Consider the following 27,607-nt stretch of genomic DNA (forward strand, 5'->3'; position numbering starts at 1 on the left):
AAGCAATAGATTTCTTGCTTCTGCCACAGATTCCCCCAGCTGTGAGCCTTCCAACCTTCTAAGTATTCCTTTATATGTGGTTCAGAGTTCTGGGACCAGCCCCTGAGCCTGCTTGGTCAGGTATTCTGTGTTGTTGTTGGCGGAGCTCTCTGCTATACGTCCACCCGATCCGCCGTCTTGTTTGTTCTCAATAAAATATTTTTTTAAAAAGCAACTGAAGACTAACTGGAAATAGCTATCCAAGGATATTGAGCATACCCCCTGCTGTGGAGTTGCTTCCAACTCATAATGACCCTATAAAACAGAGTAGAACTAAAGGGTATTTAAGTCTGTAAATCTTAAAGGGAACAGAAAGCCTCATCCTTCTCCTGAAGAATGACTAGTGAAAAGAAGTGACTGGTTGAACTTTGTGGCTAGCAACCAAATGCTTCATCTGCTGCCCCACCAGGAACTTCTTTTATTGTAAAGCATAGAGGTAACAAAGTTCTAAAACTTCTTAGCCATAACCAAACACCTTGAAGCAATGCCTCAGTGGGCTTGGGAATTTAGGACTACAGTTTTGAGGACATCTAGTTCAGTTGGTATAACATAGTACAGAAAGACATTATTCTTTTTTTAGATAGGATGGAAATCATAATTATGTCATGTTGCTGTAAAAAATATATATATACCATAAGTGTGTGGCTTTTTCTTTTTAACTTCTTGTGAATTGAGTGAAGGTTTATAGAACAAATCAGCTTTCTATCCAACAATTTATACACATTTTGTTAGTGTCATTGATTGCAATCACCAAAATGTAACTTCACTTATCCAACTTCTTCCATGTTTCCTTTATTTTGAAACTATTACAGTTTTCTCCTTTACAAGAAAATGACAAGTATACTGTAAATAAATTATTACCCTAGGCCATTTGAGAGTATGTGGCAGTATGTTCATCACTCCCAAAGATTTTATTATTTATTTTTTATAATTAAGGACATGTCTCCTACATAGCCACAAGGTAATTACAATAAATAATTTCATAATTCTACTTTTGAAAGTTGCTAGGAGCGAAGGAATAGAAAAATCATCACACTGAGATGAATCTATCAATTATTTTTGCTTGTTTTTATATGTAAATTAGAAACATCACCATTTAAAAATATTTACTTAATATCCCAGTATTGCTGTTCTGTGGGAATATAGCTTTAAAATATTTTAATAGCTAAAGAAATATTCAATCACAAATTCTCTATTTTATACTATTAAGAATTATAGTTAAAAATTGGGGGGTTTTGAGTCAGGTAATAGACTCTATAAAGAATAATTTGTTAAGTTATAGGGAAAATGAGAGATTTTAGAAATCATATAGAGGATCTTTAAATAGAGAGTCAGTGAGTTAAGATTAATTAAAGAAAGCTTTAAGAATGTATATGTCTTATGTTTCAGTTCTCGTCTCTCTGAGTGTCCACTCCCAAATTTCCAGCTGATGGAACTCTCCATCTCAGTCAAAGTCAGTATGAAAAGAAGTAAACTTAACACACACACACACACACCCCTACACCTCTTCAGAACTGGGACTCCAATTTCTTGTACCTTCTTCTGTACCAGTATTTCATCTAGAATCCAAATGCAGGCTTGTCATGCTCTTCAACTATCCCCATCCTTATCTAACTGAGTTCTGTATTTTAGAAAGGGCGCTGCAAAAACCTAAATTTCATACTAGTTTTAACACTAATAACTGAGACTTGGAGAATGTCACTTGCTTTATTCCCTTTGCCTTCAGATTACTCTAGTAAATTCTGGTGTTTGAAGTAAACATGATATAATACTTTGTTGTTGTTCAGTGCCATTATGTCAGTTCCGACTCATAGTGATCCTGTATAGGGTTTCTGAGGAGTGGCTGGAGTTTGAACCACCGACTTTGCAGCTCAAACTGATCTTGTGATCAACTGCTTATCTTATTTTGTCATTGTTGTTGTTAAGTGCCAGCTAGTCAGTTCTGACTCATAGCAACCTTCTATAGGGTTTCTGAGGAACAGCTGGTAAATTGGAACCTCCAATCTTGCAGTTCAAACTGACCTTGTGGTTCAGTGCATAATCCCACAGCACAACACCAGGACACCTGCAGCACCACAATAAAGTCTTTTTAATGAGGCTGCCTGCTTTTTAGTCCCTATATCATCATAGTTCGAATCTAGCAGCTGCTGCATGGGAAAAAGATGAGATTTTCTGCTCCTCTGAAGATTTACAGCCTTAAAAACCCTGTCCAAGGTCACTATGAGTCAGAACCAACTTGATGGCACATACCCACCACCCACCATCATTCTAGTAGCTGTGTGACCTTGGTCAAGTCATTTCTCTATACCTCAATATCCTCATCTATCAAATGAGAATAACAGTAATGCGTATATCTCAAAAGGTTGTTTAAAGGATTGAATTTTAATATATGAGAAGGCTTCAAAAAGTTCATGGAAATAAATCATTACATTTTTTTTCATACAACCTTCTTGAAGTCCCCTCATATAAAGGAGCTCTGGTAGCACAGTGATTACGAATCAGGCTACTAACCTCAAGGTTGGCAGTTCAAAACTACCAGCAGTTCAGCGGGTGAAACATGAGGTGTTCTGCTCCCATAAACATTTACAGCCTTGGAAACCCCGTGCAGGGTCACTATGAGTTGGAACCGACTCCACAGTACTTTAGCATATTATGAGATATTGTGGATCGTTCCTGGTACATGTTGTTAAGTGCCGTCGTGTCTGTTCAAACCCTATATAGAGTTTCTGAGGAACAGCTGGTGTGTTTAAACTACCTGGTTGGCAGTCCACTGCTTATCCTGGTATATGTTGTTACATGCTGTTGAGACTCACAGTGACCCTGTATAGGGTATTCCAGGAGTGGCTGGTGAGTTTGAACTGCCTACCTTGCAGTTAAAATTGATCTTGCGGTCCAGTGCTTATCTTACAGTGCCACACCATGATCCCATCCGGTCTCTAGTAAGTGCTAAATAAGTGTCAGTTCTAATATCATAATTTTGTAATTGGTGCTCTCTCAGGCCCCTTATGTTAGTTTGTAATGTTGGTGTAATAATCTCTCTTCCACTTGCCAGTCCCCTTATCTCCACTAGTACCGTTATTTTCCTTTTATCATTCAGGATTAAATGAATTATTATATAATGTAAAATGCCTGGCACTTACCCAGTAAATACTCTGTGGTAGTTAATTCTTACTATTATGATTTTTTACATTGATGACTCCTTAGGTCAGTCAAATCTTTTTTGGCTGTTAGTGGCCCTGTGCTTTTAATCTCTCCTCCTCTGTCCAAATTGGTCTAATATCTTTTCAGATAATGTTGTTTCTTTCTTTAGAGACCTTTGGTGCCTAAAAGGAAAAATAAACAAAAGCCAGGGTTCTTTGGTAAAGACATCAGATGATAGTATCGATGAGATAAACTTGAATTAAATCTGTAGTACTGAAAATTTGTTTTTACTGTTTTAAGATTTTGCTTTTTAAAACAATCTTAATGTTTTATAGAAGGAAAAATTGTAGTGATGCTTAATTCTATTAAGTTAGGAAGGGACTAAGGCTAAACTTTCATCTGAAAAAGTCAGTCCCATTAGAATAGGATATAAGGGGTAAAGATCAGGAAGGTTTTATGAAATTTTTTGTGATAGGAAAAATAAATTTGTGTTCATCCAAGTTAAGATAAGAAAGTCCAAATGTGATTGGTAGTTCTTTATAGACAGCTACCATTTGTTCATTTCAAAATTCTCTAGCCTCTTTTCAAATTTAAATGAAAATCTCACTCTATTTCTTGTAAAGCACTGTTCGCTTTTTGTTAGATGAATCATAAGAGACCTTATCCAATTTCTTAAAGAGAAGTCACTTGTTATGTGTTCATTTGCATGACCTGCTCTTTAACCCTTTCATTTGTTAGTCTCCAGCTATTTTCATATTTAGAATTTTCTTGAGAAAAGTCTTTTTTTCCTAAAGAAATTACATTGGGTTTTGTTTTTAATACTACTAGTCACATAAAGCCAATTTGCCATATTTTCAGTTTTTAGATAGTTTCTTTAAATCAGGTTTTGTGTTTGTTTTTAAGTTGACTGCAGGAATTGGCAGGGCAAGAGTTAATATATTACACAGAGGGAAGAACAGTCCACTGGGGGTTAAATTGCAGAGTCTAATGGAATAATAACTGGTAGCACCATCTGCTGGCCTACTTCCGCAGAAGGAGTCAGTATTTTTAACGACATCTCTAATATTCATGCTGATGCATTTTGATGCTTTGTGCATTCATTTCTTTCTGTGCTTTGTTGGAATCTGGCTATCTGCTTACAGCTATTGAAGAAACTCAGCTTTTTAGGAGGGGTTTACAGCCTCTTTCATACCTGAATAGGATGAACAGTGGATATAAACTTGCCAAGGCAGAAATATGTTGATAAATCACAATGTGCATTTGTGGAGGGTTGTGCATCTCTTGGTTGCAGCTTGCTAAATAGGCCATTTAGGAATCTTCTTTCAATGCTTTTTTCTTGAGCACTGCCTGGGGTGGTGAAAAAGCAGAGGGCAAGCCTTTGTCTGACGCCAAAAATGTCTTCAGTGAAGAGGCCAAGAGGAAGGGTAAGTGAAAGCCTGAATGAGTGGGAGGAGGAGGGGTTCTTTGGGCTAAAAGGCTAATGGGATTGAATAACCTTCCTTATTACTGGCTGCTGCTGCGGGAGTCGTACTGCATCGCCATCTTGAGCTTGTTGCTGTTTTCTGGAGTCTTCGTTATTTGTTATAGCTTGTAGGCCTTAAGGTGGCATTTTAGAGAGCAATTCTAAACCCTCCTTCCTTTCTCAGTGCTGCAACACTGCTCTGACACCTTTGATGAGGCAGGTATAGAAAAGGTATCCAGTGAAGTACACTGGAATCGGCATGAAAATGTGTTTGGAAATTCCTGGTATTTTTTTCCTTTGCTATAGTCAGAGGCATGTCTACGGGTAAGAACATAAACTGTAATCTAAGTATATGTGGGTGAATGTGTTTTTTGAAGAGAAAATAATTTTTTTTAATGCTGATCTGCTTCCTTTGAGATTCCTAAAATATTAATAATTTTAAGGTAAAATATAAAACTTGTTTCCCTCCTCCCAGAATTGCTTGAGCAAAATAATTATGAGGTAGAAAGAGGGGAAACCCTCCATCACCACCACCACCATATTTTTAACTCTTTCATGGATTAAACTAAAACTTTCTCTAATATTAAGTATGGGAATGTCTGTATACTAACTAGCTATGTTTCTGTGTAGAACACATTTAAATGATTTAAATGGTTTCAGGTTCTAGCCTTATAAAGTAAAGGACTTTTTTTCTTCTAAAACTCCTAATGAACAGTGAGGGATAGTCATTCTAAATTAAAATTGCTGTCTTAAAATTATTAGTAGGTTTCAGATTTCTAGAAACAAAAGAAAGAAAAAGACTTGTACCAAATGCATGTAGTATTTATAGGACAAAATTGAATCAACTAACTGACCAAGAATTCTGTCAAAATATAAGTGACTCTATAGTTATCCTTTTTTAACCACCATTTTCAAAAGCAGCAGTTGAAGTGTTTGTTTTATGCCTAACTAATTTCTAGAAAAGAATATCTTAGTTTTAAGTTTGTTTATAGCACTTACTTGCTGTGTGCAATTTTACTTCCCCATTTAAGCCAAATTTAAAATTTTCAGATGTATATGTCAGATGTTCATTGGTATATTCTATAAAACATGTTTTGATTTCCCTAGCCTCCATCTTCCAAGAAGAGTGATGGTTCTGGGACATATACTAAGTTGCAGAATACCCAGGTGAGGGTCATGTCTGAGAAGAAGCAGAGAAAAAAGATGGAATCTGAAAGCAAGCAAGAAAAGGCTAATCGTATAATATCAGAGGCCATAGCAAAAGCAAAGGAGCGTGGGGAACGCAATATTCCACGAGTAATGAGTCCTGAAAACTTTCCTAGTGTTTCAGTTGAAGGAAAAGAGGAAAAGAAAGGCAGAAGGACGAAATCCAAGCCCAAGGACAAGGAGAGCAAAAAAACAAAAACTTGTTCCAAATTAAAAGAAAAGACAAAAATTGGGTAAGTTGGTTAAAAATTAAATTCCTTTTTTTTGTTGTTGTTAAAATGCAGCTTGCCTAACCTACTTTTCATTTGCTTCTTCTACTTTAGGAGTTTAAATTGTTGGATAAAATATGTATCATATTTCCCTTATGAATGAATTAGGTAATATTCCAGGATTTCTTAAGTTGTACTATTCTGTGAGCATAGAGTTTTGCAAATTAGTATTAGTGAACGGAATTTAAAACTGAGAAGATGCTTTATCATATGAAACATAAATGAAAAAAAGGCAAACAAAATTATACCTATATTTTAGTATCGGTGACAAAATTCTTTCACTACAGAATATGCACTGAATTTCGTTATGAGATTTCTTTACCTCTTAGTTATACTTGTACCTCATTGAGACTTTACAGTTTGGAAACAAGAAATACAAGGTGCTTCAATAAATTTATGGGAAAAGTCTATTATCTTTCAATTCCATTTTCCCATGCACTTTTTGAAGTCCCCTCATACTACAATTTCTTAAAATTTTACTAAGTGATTTTGCAAGAAAACTGAGACCATGTAAGTCAGTAATAAACAGCAGGCTCTTACTGTTTTACTTCCACACAGCTTTTCTAATTTACTTTTATGTATTAAAGAGATCAGGTGAGGATTAATGCTCCAAGAGAATTACTCTAGTATGGTGCATTAATCATAAGTATTTTTATTTCCTGTCTAATGTGTTAAGAAAATACAATGTAATACATTACTGTTATGCTTTGTAAAATAGTTTTTGTTGTTGTTTGCATTCAGGGTAAAAATACCTACGACGGAAATAGTTTAGAATTTTCTTTGCCAGTATTATGTGGTCATTTTTGGAGGTCTTTATTGGAATTTTAGATAAACTTTAGTGTTTAACTTAAGTTTGCTCCTTTTCACGAAAAATACAGTGTTATGAGAACCTTCATTTGTCCAAAGAAGTATTAATACACTATGTAGATATTTAGAATTAACACTAATAAACCAAATGTTTTTTTAGCATTTTGAATGATTTTTAGTTTGCTGATGATGTCATTCCTTCAACCCATTCTCTTTCTATCATGATAGATCAATAAATAGTATTATTAATTTTGCATCTTATTTGTAGATAATTATATTTTAAATTTAAATTTATATTTTCTTTATTTTCTAAAGATTCTTACTGTGAAAGTAGATTATTTTCTAACATTTTTTCCAGTTTTAGTTTTGGAAACCCCATGTTTTCTCCTTTGCTATATTAAAAGTCAATAGGATAAAAGCTTTTCTATTTTTCAAGATACTAACAGATATAGCATACTCTTTGCAGAGGTAACATTTTGAAAAATGCATAAAACAAGAAAACTAGTATAAAAATTTCAGAAATTATAATAACTCATATATTTTAAACTGTGGGTGGACCAGTTAGAGGTAAAAAATACCAGAAATTAATCTGGTTCGAGAAAAAATAGTGTACACAAGGGAAAATTTAGGATGATTATATTTTAACAGAAACATGGATTTGTTTAAGAACGTGAATTAATATGGTAGGAAGTAGTAACAGATTGCAATGAAGTATCTTAGTCATTGTATGATATTTATATGTATTTTTAGACAAAGGTAGGTTATTAACAAACTTTTAATATTGCCATTGATGGTCATCAATATAGTACCTTTTTTTTTTTTAAAGTAGCATTCTCTAGAAAACAAAGACAGATTATCATTATATTGGAGCGAGAACCATAGTTGGAATAAATGAAATTCATATATAATTCATAGTTGTAATATTAGAAAACTTATTTATTATCCTACTTAGCAAGTCACTATACTTTATTATTTTTTATTTTCCATGATCAAATTTGAATATTTAAATTTTGTAATAGAAGTTATCAATTAAAAAGTTGAGTTCAGTTTCATCATTTATGCTATAGTAAATATTTTCTTTAAAACTTATTTTCCGTTAATTTGTCTATGTGCTATTCAATAATTTTGAAAGAATGTATATTAGAATTTAACCACCAGAAGTTTGAAAGATAACATGTAAAAATAAGTAAATATCTATACAATTTGTAGTTGAGATATACTTAGAGTCAGAAGAAGGATGAGGCTCTCTGCTTTGCAAAGATGTACAGCCTCAGAAAACCTGTACATGGTAGCTCTGAGTTAGAACTGACTCAGTGGCATTTCACATGAACAACATATTCAGAATAGGTATCTGTTTTACCCATAAATATGATTTAGCATAAATAAGGAAGAGGAGTAATGTGCAGTAAAACTATAATACTGTCTCTGCTTGCTAGTGTGATGAAAATTTTTCCATAATTTATGTCACTTTATATAAAGCTTTAAAAAATAGAAACATTTTGTGTTTTCAGTGAAAGTTTACATACAAGTTGATTTTCTAAAAAATGCAAGAAAAGCAGTGTCCTTTTCAGAGCTCTTTCATATATTATCTCAGTTATGTGAGTTAAGTGTAGCATGAATCATGATAATGTGGTTCAGTTCTTTGACTCTAGAGCCAATTTCATTTCAAATCCAAGTTTTATCATGTACAAGCATTGTGACCTTGGGAAAATACGTAACCTCTAAGACTTAGTTTCCTCATCTATAAAATAGGGATACTGATCATATTTGCCTTGTGTTGAGAGTGAAATGATCTAATAATATTTAAAGCATCTAGAACAGTATATGTGGACTATTCAGACTCAAATAATGTTTAGCTATTACTATTTTCTAAAAACTTGTAATAAGCCTCACTTTTCATTGAGCAGCCTAACTTTTTCCATTAAGACATCATTCCTAAATAAGACCAGTTAAACAAATCAACCCAAACAAAAATAGTTGCTGCTTGTTAAAGGGATAATAGGTTAATTTATTATTTGCTATTTTCACATCAGTATGCTTCTACATGTCAGATTAATTAGAATGGCATTAAAGACAAGTAAATTTTGTGTAAAACATGCCTGGAATTTGTTGGGGCTTTCCACTGTTTTATGAACAGGGTGAGTTCAAATGGAAATTGTAGGCGCCAGGTAAAACAAGAAAACAACTTTTTCCCACTCTGACATTTTGCATAAGGTTTTAGTCTTGGCAATCAGGTTCTAAAATTCTGCTTTTGAAACAGAATAATATACGTATTCAGTAATAGTAGGTGTGGACTACTAACCACAAGGTCAGTAGTTCATAACCACCATAGGAGAAAGATGAAGCTTTTTGATCCTTAAAGATTTACAGTCTTGGACACTCTATACAGGATAGCTATGAGTCAGAATCGACCAACCGATGGCAGCAGGTTTGGTTTTTGGATTTTTAGTAGGTACTCATTTGTTGTTGTTAGTGCCATCAAGTTGGTTCCATCTCATCATAACAACCCTGAGGTTCAAACTGACCTTGTGTGGTCCAGTGCATTATCCTCCAGTGCAATACCTGGACTTCAGGTACTTATTAGATGGTCATAAATACTCTATGGAGAACATTAAGAAGATTACATATTAAGTGGTATCATATGGTTTAAATTGATTTGTTGAATATAGAAATGGTAAGTTGATCTTTTATAAAACCACAAGAACATAAACAAAAGTTTTAGTAATATTAGTAAAATGCATTCTAGGACCTCCAATAGAATTTTTTCTTGATTAGATTTTAAATTTATGTAATAGGATTTCTGGAGTCCTGGTGTGGCGCTGTGGGTTAATATGCTCCTTGGAAATCCTATGTAGGGTCACTATGGGTCAGAACTGACTTGATGGCACTTAGCAACAACAATAGGATTCCTCAGACTTTTAATTGAAAATGTTTTAAAATTCAATTGTTTTATGTTTTAGATTATCTATGGCTGACATAGCAAAAATGGCTTTGATAATTAGCAATATTCATGAGGCCCTAAAATTTTTGATCAGTAATAGTCTAGTCTTTCATGATTAAACTTAAGCTCTTTTCTGCATTATTTATTATTCTTTATTATAAGAATCCGTATTATCTGGTGCTTGAAATAGATTTTCTCTTCAGTTAAAAGTACAAAACATCTAAAATATCAAACATTTATCAAACTCAGGAATTAATTGTAGCTAGTAGAGACAGTAGTAGAGACAACCACAACATGTAGAGACTAGCTATTTTTTGGTTATGGGAGAAATAGCACCAATTGTGGATATAGTGAGCATAGCACAACCAAAGTAAAACAGAACATATGAGCACAAATGAGTGGATATAGGCACATTGGTATTTCAGTAGGTACAGATATATTTAGGTGCGAACATACAGGTATCGATAGGTATACCATTAAGTATAAATACATGGAAGCAAACACATATATTCATTTAAGACACAAATATGGATACTCCTTAAACATAATCAAATACCGTTCCATCACTAATTTTCTGGTTTTGAAGATTTAGGGCCATATTCTTATGGGACAACTTCGTCAGCTGGTATAACATAGTTAATAAAAATCATGATCTACGTCTTAGTGAAGTAAGTAGTGTCTGTTGTTGTTGTTAAGTGCCATTAAGTTGGTTCTGACTCATAGCAACCCTGTACAAGGTTTCCGAGGATTGACTAGTGAGCTTGTACCACTGACCTTGCAGTTCAGCACATTAACATGCAGTGCTGCACAAGGACTCCAGGTAGTGTCAGGTATCGTAAAAACTTATGAGAGGCCATGTAAGACACAGCTATGGGTTTCTGTTCGCAAAGAGCAAAACAGTAAGAAGGTAGCCAAAAACTCAGAAAAGAAACAAGTCTACATGAGCCACACCCTCATCTATTCTGAGACCAGAAGAAATAATAGATGATGTCCACATGCCACCATTGACTGTTCTAACTGGTCTCACAATAGCTGCTCATGGATAGAATGGGAGAAAAACATTGGAGCACTCAAAAATTCTTATTATAAATAAATAAGCTAGACAATCTGTAATAGTAGAGAACAGAGGAACCCCCTTCCCAGCCCAGACTTATCTCCCTGAGGTGATAAAACATTAGAATTCTCAGTATACATTTTATAATTTTTTAAAAATATAAAGTACACCATTAAAACTCTCTAAGTTTTATCATTAAAAATAAAAGACAAGTAGATAAAATTTTTACTGATTTTCCTGCAAGTATCTAAAGTATAGAACTTAGTGAAAATCTGAAACAATTTTGTCTTCAGAAAGTCAGTATATGCATTATTTAATATTTCAAGTAAAGTTTACAGTTCCATTTTACCTATGATTTACTAGTGGATTCAATCTTTAGCAAAAATTTCATTGATTCCTAGGTGTCATTGATTATAAGATGCACCATTTGAGTTCTATAGGAAAATGCACTGTACCTCAAGGTTGGCTTCAACTGCAAGGTTGGTAGTTGAAACCCACCAGCCATTCCTCAGAATCCCTATATATACGGGGTCACTATGTTTCAGAACTGACTCAACAGCTCTTAACAACAACAACAAAAAAGAAAAATAGCATTGCCAATTAGAACTGTTACCCTAACTATTCGAATAATCTTAATTTGAGGGGTACAATGTGAAGAAAATAAACACCTCAGAATCACTGAAGGTAAAATATCTGGATCTTAATGTTTGTATTTTAACATAAGTACCACTTTCTTTTACATAAAGAAAAAATAAGTTTTTAAGAATTTTAAAAGAGCAGCGTAGTTGTTAGGAATCAGGCTGTTAACCTCAAGGTCAGCAGTTCGAAACTACCAGCTGTTCCACGGGAAAAAGAGGAGGCTTTCTGCTCCTGTAAAGATTTACAGCCTCAGAAACCCTGTACAGGGGTGCTGTGAGTCAGAACCGACTCCACGGCACATAATAACAGCAACAATGTTAATAATAAATACATGGACTCTGATCAATAATACTTAGCTAATTTTTACATTGTTGTTGGTGTTAAGTACCATCAAGTTGGTTCGCTCATTGCATTCCTGTACAAGGTTCCAAGAAGAGTGGTGGGTTTGAACCACTGACCTTTTGTTTAGGAATCCATTATTTATCCTACAGTACCACACCAGGACTCCATTTGGATTATTAGTAATTATATGAACTCAGTTAATTCAGCTTTTGAAGAAAAATGCCACCTAACCTTAAACAAGAGGTCCTAGTGTGGTGCTGTAGATAAGCACTGGATCGTAAAATCCCCAGTTCAAACCCACTAGCGGCTCCTCAGAAACCCTGTACAGGGGTTCCTATGAGCCGGAACCAACTTGGTGGCACTTGACAAAAATAACCTTAAACAATGGGAGCCTGGTGTGGCACCTTAGCATCAGCACTGGACTGCTAACCACAACATCTACGATTCAAACTCACCAGCTACTCATTGGAAACCCTATACATTGTCGCTCTGAGTCAGACTCGACTCCATAGCACTTAACAACAGCAATAACCTTCAACATTAAGTAATAGTCCAAATAGCTAAAAGCTTATAATACAGTGTAACTTTCATGTCTTTAAGGATTGCAATTTTAATTAAAGTAAAGAACTCTTTTGAAACTTGCTTATTTTTCCCATATGCATTTAAACTGGGTTCTTGAATTAAACCTTAAACTGGAGTCATTTCACAGAGTTAAATCTGGTTCTGTCAAAGAAAAATTTATCCAATGACTTTAAAATAGCCATAGTGCCTTTCACTTGGCTTGTAAAGGAAAATCATAATATGAAATCATATTTTGTCTGTGTTTCCTTCACTTATGATAAATTTAATATATTAATTACAACAAATGGGCTAATTGAGTAAGATCTATTGTTAGTGTTAGTCCAATTATTGCAATGAGCAAATCAACAGGGGGCAATTACAGATTGACACAGTGTGGAATGCATCTTGTTACACAGCATCTACTAATAACGTGTGGGCAGGATTTAGATGAGTGCATAAATTACATCTGAAAATTAAATACAGACATGTCAAGTGTAAACATTGCAGTTTTCTAGTATCTATACTTATCAAATGAATTAACATTTCCAGCTCAAACCCTCGTTTGAAGTTGCCCTTTGTTGTCTGAAACAACCTTTGCTCTGATATTAGTTCCATTACTTGCTAAAGTATTTGTTACTGCAGTTAGCTAACTTGATAACAGACCCCTTTAATGCTTTTTACAAAACCTTGCAGAATTTAATACATTTTTTATTACCTAACTGTTTTTCTTTGGTGGTATTGCTCCTTAGATTAGCAAACTATCAGTTTGTTTCAAGAATGTATTTATAATGAAATTTTATTTCCATTTACATTAAAATTTTATTTTAGAATTAATATGGTAAAATTTTTGTAATCCATGATGTAGAGAAGTAAATTTCAGAATTTACTTAATTGATTCTTGTTTTTTAATTTTAGGGTTATCTGATTTCCTGATATCTGATAATAGCATTTACTATTATCAGTTGTAACTTTACAGGTAGTAGGCAAACTTTACCCTTAGTAATTTACTAAGAGATAATGATTTATATTTTTCTTTATTTGTTAAGCTATGTTTGTTGACATCGAATATTTGATTAGGTGAAATATGTTGTTGTTGTTAGGTGCCATAGCGTCAGTTCTGACTTATAACAAATATATAGCATTTCCAAGGAGTGGCTTATGGATTTGAAACACCAACCTTGCAGTTAGCAGTCCAGTGCTTACCCTACAATACCACAACAGGACTCCAGTTGAAATAAATGTGCTTATTATTTTATTTTTAAATCAGTAAGATATATTGGAAATGAAGCCCTGGTGGTGTGGCACTGTAGGATAAACATTGGACTGCAATGTTGGTTTGAACTGAAAGATTCATGGTTCAAATTCACCAGCCGCGTCTCGGAAGCCCTATTCAGAGTTGCTATGAGTCGGAACCAACTGGGCAGCACTTAACAACAGAACAATATATTTGAAATAGTAGACTAAGAATAAAGAGAACTTCATTGTCTTTAGAAGACTCATGCCTTTTTCAATTTGTTTCATCTTTTGGAATGAAGGTAGCAGTGTGGGTTAAATGGTTCAAACCCACCAGCTGCTCCTCAGGAGAAAGATGAAATTGTCTGCCCCCGTAAAGATTTATCATTTTGGATACCCTACATAGGGTTGTTATAAGTTGGCATCAGCTACATGGCAGTGGTTTGGTTTTTGGTTTTCATTAGATAACGTGCCTTTGACAGTTTACTACATATTTTGCAGCTGAAATTCCCTATCTATATAGTAAGACTAGTTTTCATCTTGCATGTCATAGTTGTTCAACATCACCTACAACTGTGATATTGTAGGCAAAGGTACTTTGAAATTCTAAGTGTTCTATAATGGTTTTATTCCTTAGGATATTTGTTCTTAGTTTTACATACTAATTATCATTCTTTAGATCAGTGATTCCCAAGCCTGGTAGGTAGTAGAGCATTAGACTCACGTAGAGGATTTTTTAGAAATGAAATTGGAATTCTACTACTGCCATCAGATATCTGGGGTTGAAACCTATAAATCTATAACTTCTTTTTACTTTTTACTTTGAGATTGTTTCAAACCTAACAACAAAATTGCAAAAATAGTTCAACTTCCTCAGATGTTAACATCCTACAAAACCATACATAGCGCAGTTATTGAAAACCAGGACATAATTACTCATTTGGTCATACTAGGTGATCTGCAGACACCATGCAGATATTGCCATTTGCTCCTCCTTTGTGACCTGAATTCAATTCAAGATCTCACATTTCATTTTGTTGTCATATCTCATTAGTCTCTTCCAGTTTTCTATAATTCCTGAGCCTTTCTCTGTCTTTTATTACCTTTTTACTTTTGAAGCATGCTGTTATTATTTTGTAAACTGTATCCTAATTTGGGTTTGTCTGATGTTTTCCTCATGAGGAATCTGTACTTTTAACAGCTTTCTAACAAAGTCTTCACCGATTTAGGAATGACCGATGTAATAACAACCTAATTATTCCCCTTTGTAATATCATCTAGATAACATTTTTAAACTTTATGATTCTGAAGTTTCCAAGTATCAGTGTTACATTTAGATACCTTTGATTTTTCAATGGAGTCCTGGTGTGATACTATAGGATAAGCACTTGATTGGAATGTCGGTTTGAACCACAGGGTCGGAAGTTCAAATCCAGCATTTGCCCTAGAAACCCTCTCTATACAGGGTCGCTGTGAGTCGGAACTGACTCCACAGCACTTAACAATAATAATTTTTCTATCTAAAAATAAAAAACAAAACACTACTACCCAGAATTATATCAGTAAAAGATAACTTTAAGTTTTAGATCTGTTTTCTTCCTGCCCTAGAAATGTCAACATTTTGGGCTTAGAAAAGACAGACTAGGAAGAAAGAGAGATAGACTACTTCCAAATATTTAGTCACTTAGCACTCAAAATACGACTGGGGAAGAGCTGCCTCCTCAAAGTAGAGTTGTCCATGATGGCACGAATGGAGTAAAGCTTTTAGGACCTTCATTTGCTGATCTGGCACAGTTAAAAATGAAGAGAAACAACTGTAAACATCCATTAATAATCAGAACATGGAATGTATGAAGTATAAACTTAGGAAAATGGGAAATTAAAAAAATGAAATGGAATGCATAAACATCAGTATCCTAGGCATTCGCAAACTGAAATGTACTGCTATTGGCCATTTTGAATCTGGTAATCAGATGGGTTACTATGCCAAGAATGACAAGTTGAAGAGGAATGGCATCACATTCATCATCAAAAGGAGCATATCAAGATCTGTCTTGAAGTACAACACTGCCTGTGATTGGATAATATCTATATGCCTACAAGGAAACCCACTTAATACCATTATTACTCAAATTTATGCACCAACCAGTAAAGCCAGTGATAATGAAATTGAATTCTACCAACTTTTTCATTCTGAAATTGAAGAAACATGCAATCAAGATGGCGATTGTAATGCAAAGGTTGGAAATGAAGAAGGTTCAGTGGTTGGAAAATATGCTCTTGGTAATAGAAACAATGCTGGAGATCACATGATAGAATTTTGCTAGACCAATGCCTTGTTCATTGTGAATAACTTTTTTCAACAACATAAAAGACAACTGTACACATGGACCTCACCAGATGGAATACACAGAAATCAAATTGACTACATCTGTGGAAAGAGATGGTGGAAAAGCTCCATATCATCAGCTAAAGCAAGAATTAGAGCAGACTGTGGAACAGACCATCAGTTGCTCATGTTTAAGTTCAAGCTGAAGCTGAAGAAAATTAAAACAAGTCCTTGAGAGTCAAAATATGACCTTGGCCATATCTCACCTGAATTTAAAGATCATCAGAATAACAGATTGGATGCATTAGACAGTAAATACCAAAGATCAGAATAGTTGTGCGATGGCATCAAGAAGAAAGCAAAAAGTCATTCAGAAGACAAAAAAGAAGGAAAAGACCAAAACAGGTGCCAGAAGAGATTCTGAAACTTGCTCTCCAGCATAGAGGGGCTAAAGCAAATGGAAGAAATGAGAAGGTAAAAGAGCTGAATAGAAAAGTTCAAAAGGCAGCTTGTGAAGACAAAGTCGAACATTCTAACTAAATGTACAAAGACTTGAGGTTAACAAACCAAAAGGGAAGAACACATTCAGCACCTCTCAAGCTGAGGGAACTAAAGAAAAAATTCAAGCCTCGACTTGGACTATTGAATGATTCTTGGGCAAAGATGTCAGTTTGAGAATTAAGGTGTACCTGACCAAGCCATGATATATATGTTCAATAACCTAAGAGGCATGTTCAATCTCACCAGCTGCTCCTCGGAAACCTTATACAGGATCACTATGGGTTGGAACCAACTTGATGGCACTTAACAACAACAACAAGATGCATGTGAAAGTTGGACAATGAATAATAAGGAAGGCCATAGAGGAATTGATGCATTTGATTTACGGTGTTGGGGAGAATATTGAAAGTACAATGGACTGCTAAAAGAACAAACCAATCTGTGTTGAAAGAAGTACAACCAGAATGCTTCTTGGAAGCCAACATGGCCAGACTTTGTCTGTCATTTTGGACATACTATAAGGAGGAACCAGTCACTGGAAAAAGATAACGTGGTAGGTAAAGTGGAGAGTCAGAGAAAAAGAAGAAGACCCCAAATGAAATGGACTGACACTGTGGCAGCAGCAATGGGTTTAAACATAGCAACAGTGATGTGGTTGGCGCAGAACTGGGCAGTGTTTCATTCAGTTGAGTCTTTGGCTGTACCTAATAATTGTTGTTGTGCCATCAAGTTGGTTCTGGCACATAGCCACCCAGTGTAGGGTTTCCAAGGAGCAGCTGATGAGCTTGAACTGCCGACCTTGTTGTTCAATTGGAGTTTGCAGTCCAGCACATTAACCCACAGCACCACACCGGTACTCAAATAGTTAATGGCAGGGAATCTTTGTTGTTTTTGTTAAGTGCTGTAAAGTCAACCCCAACCCATAGCAACCCTGTATAGTGTTCCCAAGGAGCAGCTGGTAAGCTTGAACCACTGACCTTGCAGTTCAAATGGCTTTGCAGTCTGGTGTATTAACCACACCAGGACTCCAATAGTTACCCTTGTTGAATTGGTACCAACTCACAGGGACCCTATGCACAACAGAACCTTAGGAGGAAGTAATTAATGAAAGAGGAACTGTAAGAAGGGTTTCTGAGAAAAAAAAATGTTTGTGCTCTTGAAACCGGATACATGGTGTGTTTAAGAAAATTCATCATGTTATATACTCTTAAAAATTCTGGTGTGGCACTGTAAGATAAGCACTGAACTGCTAACCAAAAGGTTAGCTGTTCAAACTATCAGCCACTCCTCAGAAATCCTGTGCAGGGTTGCTTTCAGTCAGAACGAACTCGACAACAACACTTAACAATTGTAGTGTGTAGATGTATATGGTGGTGGTGGTTGTAGGCCACCGAGTTAGTTCCAACTCTTTGAAACCTTGTATTAGGGCTTCTGAGGCTATAAATCATAACAGGAACAGCATCATCTTTCTCCCATGTAACACCTAGTGGATTTGAACTGCTGACCTTGTAGTTAGCAGCCCAACGTATAACCCATTACACCACCCAGGCTCCTTATTGGGTATCTAGATAGATTATGTCTAATAAGCAGTTGATTGTTCGAGTCTGAAGCTTGGGGAAAGAGCTAAACTAGAGATTGAGATTTGAGCATCTTCACCCTTTAGGTGGTAGTTGAGAATAGATTAAATCTCCCAGGAACAGTATATATATAGAGAGAGAGAAGACAGAACTTTGAGTAACATCAAAGTTTAGGGGATTAGAAGGGAAAAGTTTTCGAGGGCTGAATCCTGCTGATAGAATCAACATTCAAGGAATTTATGTAGAAAGCATAGCCAAAGAGGTTTAGTGAAAACCAAGATACTATTATGCCATGGAACCAATGTACAAAAAAGAAAAAGTGATTAATTTTGTGATGGAGTGGAGCAAACAATATATTACCTGCTAGTGGTTACGAATCGGGCTGCGAACCTTAAGGTCAGCGGTTCGAAACTACCAGCCACTCCGCGGGAGAAAGATGAGGCTTTCTACTCCCATAAGGATTTACACCCTCGGAAACCCTGTACAGGGTCACTATGGGTCGGAACCGACTCGACGGCACTTAACAACCACAACAACACTAACCAAAAAGTTGATGGTTCAAGTCCATAGCACCTTAGAAAAAAGACCTGGTGATCAACTTTTGAAGCCTGAACCATTTAAAATCCTGTGGAGCACACAGTCACCATCAATTGAAATCAACTCAATAGCAACTGGTATTGATGCTACGTGGAGCTAGATAAAACTTTAAAATTTCCCATGAATTTGACGTTTTAATAAAGATAATTTGTGACCTTAGGTGTTAAAAAGCAAATTGAAGCATACTCAATTGTTGTCTCTATCTTTCTTATATGTATGACTTTGAACAATTTTTCCATACCTCAGTTTCTCTTCTTATAACAATAGTATTTGCCTCTCAGGAAGTCTGAGTGTGAGAGAAACTGACTTGTTGTAAACTCTGAATAAAGGAAAGCTATGAATATGAATCCAAACTGAAGATTGTGGTGGCATCTCTATATTGCAAGTTCATTTGTCTTCCAGTTTTGATATCAGATAGTTTTTCATATAGTCTGATTTCTTGGTTTATTTGTTTAGCATAGATTGAATAAGTAAGGTTGAAGTCTACAACTCTGCTGCACAACTTTTCCAACCTTAATTCAGTGTCCCCATGCTCTGTTTAAATTGTTGTTACATGCTGTCAAGTTGGTTCTGACTCATAGCAACACTGCATAGGGTGTCTGAGGCACAGATGGTGGGTTTAAATCATCAACCTTATGGGTTACCAACACATTGCTTTTCTTATAACACCACACCGGCACTCCTCTGCTTGAATTATTGTCCCTTGATCCTAGTGTGGAGTCCTGGTATGGCACTGTAGGATAAACACTAGACCACACGATCCACTTGAATCTCAAGCTTGTGGTTCAAACCCACCAGCTGCTCCTGAGAAACCCTCTACAGGGTCACTGTGAGTCAGAACTGACTTAATGACACTTAACAACGACATTCTTAGTGTGGTGCTGTAGGATAAACACTGGACCGGAAGGTCAGTTTGAATCGTAAGGTCAATGGTTCAAACGCTCCAGCCACTCCTCGAAAACCCTATCCAGTTTCTATGAGTTGGAACCAACTCAAAGGCACTTAACAACAACAACAATCCATGTCCATATTCTGTATAAGCACAATGAATGGTTCTGGAATTTCTATGCTTTATTGCATAGTCCATAAAACACAGATAAAGATAAACATCTTTCTGATATTTTCTACTTTCGATCAAGATTGATTCAATTTCACCAATATATATCCATCATTCCCCTTACTCTTTTGAATCAATTCATTTCATTTGATCTCCTTTCTTTGGAATGCATACAAATATGGATCTCTTGTATTTGGTTTGCCAAGTAGCTGTCTTTGACATTCCTTGACACAGATGAGTAAAGTGTCAAGTGTTGTCTACGGTGTTGCATCTGTTTTTGAAGCATCTCAATTAGAATAAATGAAGTTGTCAAGGATTCTGTTCTTGGATCAACAATCAGTGCCCATGGAAGCAGCAGCTAAGAAATCAAATGACTTACTGCATTAGGCAAATATATATATAATTGATATAAATATATAACTTTGATGACTAAGGTGTACCTGCCTCAAACCTTGGTCTTTTCTATTGCCTCGTACACATGTGAAAGCTGGGTAATGAATAAAGACAGCATAAGAAGAATTGATACATTTGAATTGTGATATTGATGAAGAACATTGAGTATACTATGGACTGCCAGAAGAAGGAACTAATCCATAATAGAAGGAATAAAACCTGAATGCTCCTTAGATATGAATACAGCAAAGAGTTCATTTTGCTTGCTTTGGACTGTCATTTAGGAAAGCCCATTCTCTGGGAAAGGACATCACGATTGGTAAAGTTACAGGGTCAGCAAAAATGAGGACAACCCTCAGGTGCCACAATGGGCTCAAACATAGCAAAGATCATGTGTAGAACAGGACACCATCTCGTTCTGTGAGAGCCACCATAAGTCAGAACCACATTTATCACAACTAGGAACATGAATTTGAAAAGTAGTTTTAAGTGTTCATATTACAACCCACTGCTTATTGTTGTTAAGTACTGTCGAGTTAGTTCCAACCCATAGCAACCCTGCATAAGGTTTCTGAGGAGCTGCTGATGAACTTGAACCACCAACCTTGAGGTTCAAGCTGAGTTTGTAGTTCAATGCCACACCAGGACTCTGACTGCTTATTAGACATATGAAAATCAATGCCCCCTTAGGTATCTCAATATCAAAATGACTCTAAGTCAAATCCTTCATTTTTCCTAAACCTAATAGTGTGTCTACTAATACTTTATATATCATACAAATTCAGAAAGGTACACATCTTTTCATGTTAGTAATGAAAATAAACAGTAAAGACACCTTTTTGGAGAACTGTTATCAAAAGGAGCTAAAAGAGATTATATGGTAAATTTGACCTCATGGAAGATTTTTATTTTTGAACGGGAAACCAGAGTAAGGGAAAGAGACCAGAAGAAAAGGAAAATGACCAATGAAAGTGATGAGAGGGAACTGGGTATAACTATGATTGTTTCCTTAATGTTATTTCAGAATATCTTTTTATGCATCCTGACCCCTGGGTTTTAACAGAAGTAATGTCTTTACTCTTAAGGAGCTCTGGTAGCGTAGTGGTTACAAATCGGGCTGCGAACCTTAAGGTCAGTGGTTCGAAACTACCAGTCGCTCCGCGGGAGAAAGATGAGGCTTTCTACTCCCGTAAAGATTTACACCCTCGGAAACCCTGTACAGGGTCGCTATGGGTCGGAACCGACTGGACGGCACTTAACAACAACAACAACAATGTCTTTACTCTTATTTGCTTTCATCACATATTCAGAAGAGTGCACCAAGGGGAGATACTAAGTAAGAATTACCATTATCCTTTTGAACATGGTAATCATACCAAGACAAAAAGATTTTAGGAACAAATCATTGTACAGTTTTTTTCCTCTCAGCTCATATCCAGTCATCTAGTCAGTAATCAAAACCTATTTGCTCTGCTTCCAAAATTAAAAAAACACAAGCCAACCTTTCATCCATGTTGCCATGGCCCTAGATTATACTCTTCATCTGTTACCTGAATGGTTGTTTATTTTATAACTGGTTTCCCTGCTTTGCATTTTACTTCCTTCTAATTATATTTTCTTCTTGTTCAAAATCTGTATATCTTCCAATTGTTTTATTTTTTCCATACATTCAAAAGTATATGTAATAAGTTGAGTGCAAAACTCAATTCACAATATCACTCAATTCACAATAAAAACTTAAAAAAAAAAGTATTTCATTGCCTAATAGTTAAACATTTGTGGCCAGCAGTGATTTCTTTTAAATTCCTACCCTGTGTAGCATAAAAGCTGGCCTTAAAATGTTAACTCATTGTGTGTCGTAATAATGCCCTCAGTGACATTGACACTGTCAACCTATTCAGCTCTTAGTTTTCTACTCCAGCATTCCTCTTGTGTATTCCTGTCATGTTCTTATCACTGCATAGTCTCCGCTTTCTCCTGTGGTATATATCCCTTTAGGGATGTATTCTCCTTCCTGTTATTGCTATCTGTTAAAATTCTTGTTATTCAAGTGCTAACTCAAATTTAACCTTTTCTGTAAAACTCTTACTCCTCAAAATACCCACTACTGCCATTGAGTTGATTCCAACTCAGAATAACTCTGTATAGGGTTTCTGATACTATAAAACTTTATGGGTATAGACTATATCCTTCTTCCTTACTGTTCACATTGTACTCTGTGCTACCTTCCAGGTTAGCATTTTAACTGTATTCACATTCTGACAGTAATAACTACCATACTTTAAGACTTTGTAAATTTATGTTCAAATCCCAGATTTTGTGAAAGTGCCGTATATATAATCATTAGAAATAGGAGACTTCAAAAGGTTTGTGGGAAAATCCCAGTATCTTTACATTGCATTTTTCCATGATTTTTGAAGCCCCTCATAGTTACCATTAATTGAAGAAGGCACTGCTGGCTTAATGGTACAATTTTCACCTTCTTTGTGAGAAACCCAGATTTGATTCCCAGTCAGTACACATATAATATGTAGCCACCACCCTCTACCCATTACTCTAATGCTAAACAGGTTTCAGTAGAACTTCCACACTAAGCTAATAGACAAGGGAAAATCCAGACTAAACTAATTTGGAAGTGGCACTTCATTTCCAAAAATCAACCAATGGAAACACTACGGATTTGTACATTGCATTGTACCTGGGGTTACTATGAGTTGGGGTCCAACTTGGCAGCTACTAACAACTTTCAGTTGAGATAGTACTTTGTGCCAAGCCTGCAGTAAAAGCTAACACGCTGTCAGAGTACATGCTTCTGATCTCCACATTCTCCCACAGAGGTAATTATTGAAAGAATGAATGAATATATGATTTAGGAAATATTTAGGGAGTTTTCTTTTTGTGGAATGTAGATACCTAAAATTGAATTTTGCTGATTAGTAATTACCATGGTTTGTAATTAGTAGTCAGTCGTATGATGCTTTAAAATCATTTCCCTGTGTCTGCTATAGCTGATAAAGAAATGTAGGAGCTGTTTCCTTTACCTTTGATAAGAAAGAAAAGTAAAAGATATGTTTCTATTCTTTACATTTGTACTTGATGTATATTAATATGTTCCCCCACTTCTCAAAAGTTCACGTTATATCACTTCACTTTTACGAAAAACCTACATTAGTACCTGTTTTAGCTAACCAAAAGAAATCCAAAGCAGAGTATTGTTTTTACCAAAAAAAAGTGAAAACAAACTTAGTTTTCACTGTTTTTTTCAGCATTGAGTTGTTGAAAAGGCAACAATGAATTCCCAAACAGCAAGAGCTGTGTTGCCAAGCTCTTTCCCTATGAATGACAGTCAGCAGCAAACTACTATAGCTTTAAATTGTGTCTGAACACTATGTTGTGAAGTGCCATCGAGTCAGTTTTGACTCATAGTGACCCTGTATAGAGTTTCCAAGGAGCATCTGTTGAGTTTGAATTCTCACCTTTCTGGTTCACTCACAATGTTGTAGTGCTGATCCTACACTACCACACCAGGAGTCCACACACATTTGTAGACATACAAATATAAGTATATACTGACGTATATATCTACTTTGGAGAACATTAAAAGTATAATCCTTGTACTTTAGAAATATATAATACAGCTAAAATAAGCCTTAACATAACTGAATTAATTGAAGAGCAATTAATTGTTAAATTGTTTTAAGGGACGGGAAATTGCTATAGTGTAGAAAAAAGTAGAATCCTTCAGGGAATAGGGATGATTCAAGAACAGTAAGTGGAATTTGAATTTATTAAGAGATGGAAGGAGAAATAATCCCTTATTCCAAATCTATAAAATAATAGAAGAAGTGACAAACCAAATGGCATTTTTCTCATGAAAAGTCATCTTGAACCTCAATAACAAGTGGTGTGATTTGGCTGTCTTCCTATGCTCTAGTGTTAGTTTATATTCTTTATAACTGTACTAGAATTTCTATTTTGAAAATACTATGATTTCATGATATTTATCTTTGGTTGGATGTTCAAGTAATAGGGTGTGGAAGAAAGTTTATTATGGCTGTTATAGCTTGACCGAAATATGGAAAAATGCAGAGTTTTTATTGTTTACTCTTTCCCTCCTGAAACAGCAAACTCATTATTACATTGGGTAAGAAACAAAAAAGAAAGAATGAGTCTTCAGATGAAATATCTGATACTGAGCAGATGCCACCACATGCATTGAAAGATGAGGACTCTCAAGTGAGTATTTAACATTTTTCTGAGTAATTAAGCACTGTTAGAATTATGTAGGTAGTATAATATTGCCTTTTGGATACTTACTTATATTCTAGTATTGAAAAGTCATTTTATTTTATAGTAAAACTGATATGACAGCATTATTACAATATATGCTCCTTGTATTATTTTTATGGATTATTAGACCTGGGAAGAAACTTAGATATCTTCTCCAATTCCCCTCATTCTTAAATAATGAACAAACCCAGTAAGTTTAAGTAACAATCCAAATTCCCTGATGGTTTTTAGCATGGCCTAGCATCTACTGATATTATCCTGCACTTGTAAAGTGCTTTTGAACCAATTTAGCGATGGAGATACTAATTTTTAAGATCACTTGAAAATGAGAAACCAAATAATTACTTTGGTCTGCTTGTGTCAAAGACAAGTAACCAGTTATATTCAAAATTCTCTATTGTAGACATAAATACTGTGGATTTTGCTTTTTTTTTTTTTTTTTTTTTTTTAAATAGATTTTCAAAATGACCCTGTGAAGTTAGGGAAAAAAACATATAGTGAAGGTCATAATCAATCAGGCCACCCTCTGCTCTCCAATAATTAAAATACTACTGTAGGCCATAGGGGTGGTAGCAGTTGTTGGATTATGGGGCCAGAAAGCCCCTGAATGGCCTTTCTTCTTCCTTATGCAGCTTCTTATCCAATGGGAGAGTAGTGGCTCAAGGCTCCTGGGCTGCTGCAAGAGTTGAGGTAAGGGCAGTGACCAAAGCTCCTAATATTATATGGCCTGGCTTTTTCTTCCTATGTTATCCTTAACTTAGGCAAACTTATAGTTAACTTATTCAGAATGAGAAAATTTCGTTTAATTTTTACTTAAATAATGCTGGCCATTTTTCCATTCTGTAATTGCCAATCAATGAAACAGAATAGGTAACATGCACATTTCTTCCAGGCTTTCAGTTTAGTATTAGATTGCTTTGACCGGTGTGTTGCTTTTAACAAAATAAATAAATAAATGGAGAAGGAAAGAAATATTTTCTAGTCATCAATCACATAACCATATTATTAGTATATTTAAATGCATTGTTGTACAAATGATGGTGTCCATGTGGCATTCAAGCTCAATGGATTCTCAAGTTGAAGACACATAAGCAAATTGCATTTTAAGTATTAGAGTCAGATAGAATTTTAGAAAAATCTAATTAAGATATTTAATATTATTTTAATCTTAACAAATAATTTTTTAGCAGTCTCACTGTACTGAGGAATCTTAATGAAAATGCCCCTGCAACAGATCATATTGGGATCATTATAAGAAACAAGTGATACAGTATCATAATGAAAAGCATAATGCTTCTGACCACTTAGTCTGTGGGCTGATCTTACAAATAAAGCCTTTAAGACATAAGAAAAACACTACAAATAATAAAGTAGAAGGGAGAATTTGTTACTATTTTAGATTGTACTTTGCACAACATTATAGAGTCAGAAATAAAGCACATTGGCCAAATTATGAATATCAAATCAGTATATATACTTTTAAAACAGTAGAAATGCTACATGACATAAAAGGCTAATTGTTGACTTTACATAATGTGTGATTGGTACGCTGTGATGCTCTATGGTAAGCACTGAACCATGAGGTCGGCAGTTCAAACCTACCAGCCACTTTGAGAAAGAAAGGTGAGGCTTTCAGCTCATGTAAAAAGTTATAGCCTCACAAACCCCATGCAGGTTCCTATGAGTTGAAACCAACTCAGCAACACTTAACAACACAACACGTGACTATATGCGCTAGTGGAATATCATTTATGATGAAATCAATTATAGTTTCATGACTCGTGTACTTTAATTCATCAATTAGATAAGGGAATAGTTTACAATTAGCAACCCTCATTCTATCATCTGAAGAATTACTTTTTTTTTTTTTTTTAACTTTTTATTTGTGAATTGAACGAAGGTTTACAGAGCAGACCATCTATCTTACATCCAACAAATCACACACTTCGTTTCATCTCAGTGACTGCTGTCTCCATGTAACAACAGTTACCCCACTTCCTCCCTATGGTTCTTATTTCCATTCCATTCTTCTTCCCAACCTCCTGAGTGTAGACTTTTATGAGTTCTATAGACTCTTCTAGGCTACTTATTTACTATGGTGCTGTGGGATAAGCACTGGACTGCTAACTACAATGTTGGCCGTTCAAACCCTTCAGCCGCTCTTTGGAAACCATATATTGAATCAACTCAACAGCACTTAAACTGTAAGTGGGGGAGCACCATGGCTCTGTAGCATAAGCACTGGACTGTAAACCACAAGGCCAGTGGTTTAAGCCTAGTAGCCACTCTGTGGAAGAAAGATGGACTTTCTGCTTCCACAAAGATTTACAGCCTCTGAAACCCTATACAGGGTTGCTGTGAGTCAGAACTGACTCAATGGCACTTAACAACAGAAGTACAAGTAAGGCATTTCAGAGTATTCTAAGATGCCAAAGTATAAAGTGTAATGCTAAAAACATGTAGCTGTATCTTCTAAGAACATACTGAATTATTCCCAAACATCATTAAATAGAAGACTAGTATGACATTACATTGATAATTCATGCTATTGGTAAAATAATAAATTAGTTTTTAAACAATCTTTTATCCTCCTGTTAGAGAGCCATAGGAATCACACACACACACACATACACGGAGAATCCATATTTTGTTTCTATTCTAAATATGGAGTGTGACTCCATAGGATAAGCACTGGATTGCAAACTAAAAGTCCGAGGTTTGGGCTCACCAGCTGCTCCACAGAAAAAAAGATGAGGCTTTATGCTTCCACAAAGATTTAAAGCCTCAGAAACTCTATACAGGGTTGTTATCAGTCTGAGCTGACTCGACTGCATTCAACAACAGCAACAATTCTAAATATAGGATGTGGGAAAACTGGATTTCTAGGAGTCCTTTCATTATAATTTTTATATGCTGCCAGAATCCTGGTGCAGTGCTATAGGATAGGCACTGGACTGCTGACCACCAGCTAACTGCAAGGTTGGCAGTTCAAACCCACCAGCCACTCACTGTAAACCCATACACAGTCACTGTGAGTCAGAACCGACTCAATGACACAACATATGATACTTTTCTATCTCCCATATTAACAAAAGTGTTACTTGGATTTTGAAAATATAATTTGTCGTAAAGGGCAAGAGGTGGTGACCCTGTGAGTGAGCATCCTAAG

The 27,607-nt window shown here is 35.4% G+C and overlaps 1 protein-coding gene across 2 annotated transcripts in view; it reads left to right on the plus strand.

The window, feature by feature from the left end:
* CHD9 (chromodomain helicase DNA binding protein 9) overlaps window positions 1-27,607 on the plus strand; it is a 169,541-nt gene that overhangs the window by 39,750 nt on the left and 102,184 nt on the right. For both annotated transcript variants that reach the window (XM_006863516.1, XM_006863517.1), the window contains exons 2-3: window positions 5,750-6,081; window positions 24,273-24,384. In XM_006863516.1, the coding sequence (XP_006863578.1) occupies window positions 5,750-6,081; window positions 24,273-24,384 (444 nt within the window). The remainder of the gene's footprint in view (window positions 1-5,749; window positions 6,082-24,272; window positions 24,385-27,607) is intronic.

Source organism: Chrysochloris asiatica, unplaced genomic scaffold, assembly GCF_000296735.1.
Source record: "Chrysochloris asiatica unplaced genomic scaffold, ChrAsi1.0 scaffold00055, whole genome shotgun sequence".
Lineage (NCBI taxonomy): Eukaryota > Metazoa > Chordata > Mammalia > Afrosoricida > Chrysochloridae > Chrysochloris > Chrysochloris asiatica.